The 7,095-nt window shown below is 35.2% G+C and overlaps 1 protein-coding gene across 1 annotated transcript; it reads left to right on the top strand.

Moving 5' to 3' along the window:
* Window positions 1–5,399: 5,399 nt before the first annotated feature.
* Window positions 5,400–6,874, top strand: LOC130079486 (retinal cone rhodopsin-sensitive cGMP 3',5'-cyclic phosphodiesterase subunit gamma-like). The gene is made up of 3 exons (XM_056244761.1): window positions 5,400–5,427; window positions 6,535–6,688; window positions 6,782–6,874. The coding sequence occupies exons 2-3, from the start codon at window positions 6,547–6,549 to the stop codon at window positions 6,856–6,858; spliced, it is 219 nt and encodes a 72-aa protein (XP_056100736.1). The 5' UTR covers window positions 5,400–5,427; window positions 6,535–6,546; the 3' UTR covers window positions 6,859–6,874.
* Window positions 6,875–7,095: the final 221 nt, after the last annotated feature.

The following is a 7,095-nucleotide window of genomic DNA, read 5'->3' on the forward strand; positions in this document are numbered from 1 at the left end:
CACGGACGCTTCAGCCCAACACACAATGAGGAAATGACATGATTCACACTGTTTTTGGAGGGAAATAAGGACAAATGTCACAGTGACTCTTGAATCGATCTCAGAGCTGCAACATCACGCTATGATCATCTCTCTCCTAAATGTGGTAAAATACAGAACTATACAAATCGACTTTATTTTTTTTTTGAAGTGTACATGTGATTGTGTCTGTGTCAGAATCAAAACCCTCGATTTGGCAGTAGAACACAATAAAAAATGTATTTTCCCAAATTTGTGTAGACTGTTCTCTTTCACAACTGATAGATAATCTATAAACTGGGTCCATTTTGAAACAAGTTCATTTCACTTTGGTCAAATATGAACCTCTAAAGTCTCAGAGTGTAAAAACATTGGTCATATTAGGCATCGGCACTAACAAAATACAATCTGAGAAATATTGGTATTAATTCAGATAAATACCTTTAATACTGGCTTTATATAAAAATACTAATTTGCTTTTTGTAGGATTTTTGCTGGAGCTCATGAACAGTTTCTAAAGTTGTACATGACTGTAAGGTGCAGCGTTTTATTTGTTTTTATTTTTATTTTTCCACACCACATGTCAATTATTGGTAAAAACACGATTACTGCAACACTTTCAACTTATTCCAGTTCTAATGTTTTTAACTCATGTCGCGATCTCTGGATTCGGTGCGATTTTACTTTAACTTCACTACATATTTCAATCAAAAAAATCTTTAAAATAACATGCATTACGACGTTGAGTTTACGTGCTGGTAAGTCGAAGAAGAAATACAACTAGTTTTCTTTAAATATTCCGGTTTTCGAGTTTTCTTTCTACAAGGAGACTGACAAAAACACTTGGGGGGAAAATCTCATTATGATTTTTTTAGTTATCTCTAGTTCACGTTGGCCACAATTATTGCAACATACTTTTCTCGAGATAACAGCTCTGAGTCTTCTCCTAATGCCGGATGAGTTTTCCATTCCTCCTCCAAACAAAATCTCTCCCGGTCCTTCATTCCTCAATACCGAATCTCTCTCAGATCCTCCTGATCCGCAGATCCGCGTTGGCGCTCCTCTTCAGTTCAGCCACTCATCTTCCGGTTCAGGGTCTGGGACGGTCATGGCAGAAGCTTCATTTTGTGCTTAGTGACACATTTTTGTGTTGATTTTAATGTTTGTTTTGGATCATGGAAGATCCAACCACGGCCCAATATTTCTAGGTTTTGATTTTTTTAATCTATAGAGTCCATGATGACATGTATTGTATCTGAGCAAGAAGTCCAGGACCTCCAGCAAAAAAATAGGCCCACAACATATATTTAACCGTGAGCATGGGGTACTATTGATCACATCTGGTGGATTTGCTGCCGAAAAGCTCTTTTTTTAGTGTCATCTGATCACAGAATTCAGTCCCGTTTGAAGATCCACTCGTGTCTGACCACTGAAAATGCTGAGGCTTGTTTTTGGAGGATTTCTCTTGAAACCCTCCCGAACAGCATGTGGTGATGTAGGGGATGTTTGATATATATATTTTAGGCTTTCTGACCCCCAGGACTCAACTAATCTCTGCAATTCTCCAGCTGTGATCCTTGGAGAGTCTTTGGTCCCTCAAACTCTCCTCGTCGCTGAGCATTAAGCCGATATAGACACACGTCCTCTTCCAGGCAGATTTGTAACATCTTGAGTCGTTTGAAACTTTTTAATTATTGCTCTGATGGTGGAAATGGGGATTTTCAATGCTTTAGCTATTAAATAAATATTCAATCAACATTATATTCAATTAAATATTTGCAATGTTTTTTTTGTTTAACACTTTGGTGTTTATTTAATTTTTACTCTTTATTTTCTTTGTTCATAAAACAGTCATCATGAAATAGAAGTTTATAATAAATGCTGCAATATTCCATAAAAAAAAACATTTTGATTTCACAGTGACTGTAATGGTTTATCAGTCTAGTGTTATTACAGCATCATCCGCCAGAGGGCGCCAAACACAAACAGCCAAACGTGTGAATAAAAGAGCGGGAAACAGATTTTCATCTACAACATTATTAACACACTCACTATATGCTTTATAAGCCTCTGGTTTACTGTTTCTCATATCATGAGCTCTATATGATCAGTCACTTTGATACTTTTGTTCTCATTAGCATGTCATGGTTTACAGTGGTGAAACTTGGTATGGGGACACAGGTATGAAATTTTATGTTTAAAGGGAGAAACGTCATAATTAAACTTTATTGCCCACAACAGTTACTATATCAATATCCTAACCAATAGAATAGCCTTAAATAATGTTTAGTCGAGCGTCTAACGCGGTATACCGTAAGCTTTTATAGATCTTACTTTCACACAAGAACTATTTTAAAGGCTATTACTGAAATATGGAGAATAGACTGAGGAAAATCAGCAACAGTGTGTATTATTTATCTACATGTTGTTTTAGATCACGCATATTTTCACTCGTTTCTGTGAAGGACTGAATTAGACAATCTATTGAATGCTCATGTCATCATTTAGTATTTTTAAATTATACAATAATATTCAATAAATACATTTCCTCACACCAATATAATGTATTTTATTGATACAATTGAAGAGAAAGTATTTGTTATTTGTAACAAAACTTTGTAATGTATCTCTAATTACAAACCATTTCATTTACAGACCAACTGGACCTGCTCAAGCTTTTCTCCAAAATAATATCACTTTTTTGACACACACTATAACTTATTTTTTAACCAGTTGGTCTCAAACTCATTTTATAGTTCGTTATATTAAAATATGAACATGTTTCAAAATATGACAACCAGAAAAAAGACACTAAAGCTGTTAAAAAAAGTACTAATATTTACCTATAAGAGGTAAAAAAGATATAAAGGTGCACCTTTTGAAAGGGTTCTGCCATTTGACAGATTTTGTAGCTGTATATAAATCCCACCCGAAGAGCCGAGCTCCTCGTCAGCTATAGATGCGAACAAACAAACACACATGAGAACATTACAGCATACACTGTAAAAAATTATTGTGATTTTAACGGTAAAAGACTGTAAAAATGCTACAGTGAAAAACTGTTAACTGGTTAACAGAACCTTTCCTTACTATATACGGTAAATAACTGTGATAGATCTACTGGTACATTTCATGTAATTTTACTGTAAAATACCGTTAAATTTACAGTTTTTGAAAGTGAAAATGAACAACTCATTGTATAATTTACAGTGAAAAACCGTAAATTGACATTCCCACAATTCCCTGCGTGACACTTCGCATTTGATGTATTTTTGTCGAAATAACTGTTTCTTCATAGTTTGCTTAGTCTTTTTCTAATCAGTTATGTACAATAGGGTTTTATGTGACATTTAATGTTGTTAAATGAATGTTTATTGCCTTTTTAAAATGTCATGTGTGTTACCATGATGATGTTTAATGTTTGTGTGAATGACACTGTGCAGCTTCTATATATTAATAATAACTTTCTTGTGGAAGAACATGTGACTAGCTTTGATTGATGTGACTCTCATCACTGCTGTGATTCCTGATTGTCAGTGTATTACAATGGTTCAAAACAGATATTAATACTTCAATAGGTCGGTAAATTAACATTATATCAAATAATGAAATACGGTTTATTTCTGTAAATTTTTAGTTAAGTCTGTAAAACCTTGCTACCGTAAAATCTTGCTACTGTATTTTATACGGTAAATTTCTGGCAACCACAGCTGCCGGTATTTTACCGTAAATTGAACAGATTTTTTTTTACAGTGTATGTTAATGAGCAGATTATATAATAACCTAAACGAATATCAGGACAGCCAATCGGGATTGTGGATTAGAGCTGCTTAATCTTGAATTAGTAAAGGTCAGATATAACCGTGTGTTTAGGATCAGGTTAGAGAAGAGACTTAAAGAGCCTGACCTGAGATCAGAAACATGAAATCAACATGAACTCACAAGTCTGAGTTTGAGTTGGTTGACAAGAAGCATTTGATGCTATTTAATCATTTAAACATAAAGTTGAACAGGCAGAGCATCAAAATAAAACATACTGATTTATTTTTAGATTGAAATTAAATTTGCTTACAATTCAGTTGATTGGTTATTTGGTTACAAACTTTCTTAGTAACATTAATAGAATGTTCTTTCAAAGTTATCTGGTCTTTAATTATGTTCTCAAAACGTAAGCAGAAAAACATTATTTATACATCATTCATAGAAGTTTTAGTTTGTCTAAGTTGTTTAGAGAACATTCAAAAGTAACGTTCCCATAATGTTTGGAAAATGGTAAAAATGAATGTTAAAAGGAATTGTAAAACATTTAAATTTTGAGAGAATATTCAGAAAAAGTTTTCCAAACCTAATAGGAACGTGAGCACAATGTTCTTCCAATATATTTTGTTAGCTGGGATGTTTATAATATGAACTGAGGATAGAGAAAAACAAATTATCGTGATTTTAATGGTAAAAGACCGTAAAATTGCTACAGTGAAAATTGTTTTACAGAAAGCTTCCGTACTATACAGTGTATAACTGTGATAGATATAACCGTACAGTTAATGTAATTTTACACTACTACATTTACCGTTTCATTTACAGTACCGTTAAATTTACAGTTTTTGGAAGTGAAAAAGAACAAGTCATTGTATAATTTACAGTGAAAAAACGTTAGGGTTAGGGTTTACATTAGGGTTTTATGTTACATTTAATGTAGTTAAATTAATGTTTATTGTATTTTTAAAAAATTCATTTGTGTTACCATTAGTTTGTGTGAATGACACTGTGCAGCTTCTATACATTTCTATTAACAATCTTGTGTAAAAGCTGCTTGAGATGAGCTTTGATTGATCATGTGACTCTCATCTCCACTGTGATTGGTGGTTGTCAGTGTATTACAATGGTCCAAAACAGGTATTAGTCTTCAATAGGTCGGTAAATTAACATTATATCAGATTACTGTTCATTTAAGTTAAGTCTGTAAAACCTAAATTATTCCTACCGTATTTTTTTACGGTAGATTTCTGGCAACCACAGCTGCTGATTTTTTTACCGTAAATTGAACAGATTTTTTTTATAGTGTATGAATTAATACACTAATGGCCATAAAGGTGTTTGAACACACATTCATCATATTTTAGCATATCTGGTGTTTATGTCTGTGTCTGTCGGATAAACTGCAGATGTTCTGAATAAACTATGACTGTTACCACACGCGTGTCCTCCGCTGTAAGAGCCTGAAGTCCTTAAAATACTCTGTGTCAATCTCCTGATCCCTCTATCTGCTTCTGTTGGAGGCGTTTGAGGATCAGAAGATTAGTCGAGCGCTATAAAAGAGTCCGGCAGAAACACTGGACACGAGCTGAAGCGACACATCGCAGAAGAGAAGCGAGAGCACCAGCAGAAGAGCCCGAGACTCCAGCACAGGTAAGAGACCCGCTTCACCTGAGACACAACAGACCCAACATAAAAACAAAGAGAGAAAGACTTTCGTGGACTGATAAAGAACAGACAGATTTAGTGATGGAGAGGAAATAAATAAAAAGGAAAAGCAGAATGCGAGTCAAAATGACAATCCTGGACATCCAGTTAAACATGTTCGCGTGTTGAAATGAACGAAACGATTGTACTATTTTAGTTCGATAATGTTTTTTATTTAATATTTTGTATTTGTAGGGGATTTTGAGGTACTAAATTATATTTATTGGCAGATTATTGCTGAGGTGAAAAAAGTTTTAAAGAGTAACCCTAAAATTATTCTTTTTTTATATGAAAAATTGATTTTCCAAAACACATTGTACTCTAAAACGGTGAGAAAATCAAAGTCATAAATCTAAACAAGCTGTGTTCGAGACTTGAGGTTAATATCTTGAGGTTGATAGCTTCCACTAGATGAAATTAGTCTCCCATTAATTTACAATACGCTCCTTTTTGACCGCGAACAGTACAAGGGTCACTATTTTTAAACCTTTTCGAATCATGTCCATGATTTTTTTGTGTTCACAGTCACACAGCAAGTGCCAAAACCATAACCATAACCAAGTTTCGTACCATTCCGATTAAGTAAAAAATAAATAAATAAATAGTATAAATATAAAGTTGGAATTGTGAAAAAGTCTGATTTGTGAGATAAAAACTCACCATTTCTGTACCTTTCTTTATTTTTATTCCATGGCGGAAACAAGCTTCCACAGATTACAGCCTCAAAGACTCAGATTTATGTGAAGCTCAAATGTACAGTAGACATTCAACAGCGAAAGCCAATTTAGGCAAAAACAGACTAAAAACAGAAACACATTTCTCCCAGAAGTAGGGAAGGAAAAACGGGATGGACTGAGAGCGCCGGGCATCTCCTCTACGAGATTAGCACGATTATGTAAAGAGCAACAGATGTTGGTAAATAAACTCATTGTGTAACCAGCAGATTAGGATTAACACAATCCCAAAATGAGAAGATTAACAGCTAACCTGTTGAGGACATCAGCAAAGGGGACGATATAGACACTTTTTAAAGTGCAGCTGTGTATATTTCAGTGAGAGAGAGGAATGGACGCCCCAGCACCCGTTGAGAAGAGAGGGCCGCCAAAGTTCAAGCAGAGGACCACTCGCACCTTCAAGAGCAAGGCTCCTAAACCTGGCCAGAAAGGCTTCGGAGACGACATCCCCGGGATGGAGGGTCTCGGCACAGGTAAAGCGTCGCATTTCAGTCGCCTTCATCACGCAAATATTGTTTCAGTGTTTTGAATGAGCCTGACCACCTTCTCTCTCTGGGTTTCAACAGACATCACTGTGGTTTGCCCCTGGGAAGCTTTCGGTGACATGGAGCTCAGCGATCTGGCGAAATACGGCATTTTGTAGAAAACTTTCCTCCTGATCACGTAATATTACTCACACCAAGACTGAACCAGCCGCGGACGCTTCAGCCCAACACACAACGAGAAAACGACATGATTAATATATTTTTTTTCGGGAAAAAAGGACAAATGGCACAGAGACTCTTTGCAGGAGGAATCGATCTCAGAGACGCATTAACTAAGTACAAACCGACTTATATTTTTGAAGTGTACATGTGATTGTGTCTGTGTCAGAATCAAC

The sequence above is a fragment of the Rhinichthys klamathensis genome, unplaced genomic scaffold, assembly GCF_029890125.1.
Source record: "Rhinichthys klamathensis goyatoka isolate OS25496 unplaced genomic scaffold, OSU_Roscu_1.1 h1tg001080l_1, whole genome shotgun sequence".
Taxonomy (NCBI): domain Eukaryota; kingdom Metazoa; phylum Chordata; class Actinopteri; order Cypriniformes; family Leuciscidae; genus Rhinichthys; species Rhinichthys klamathensis.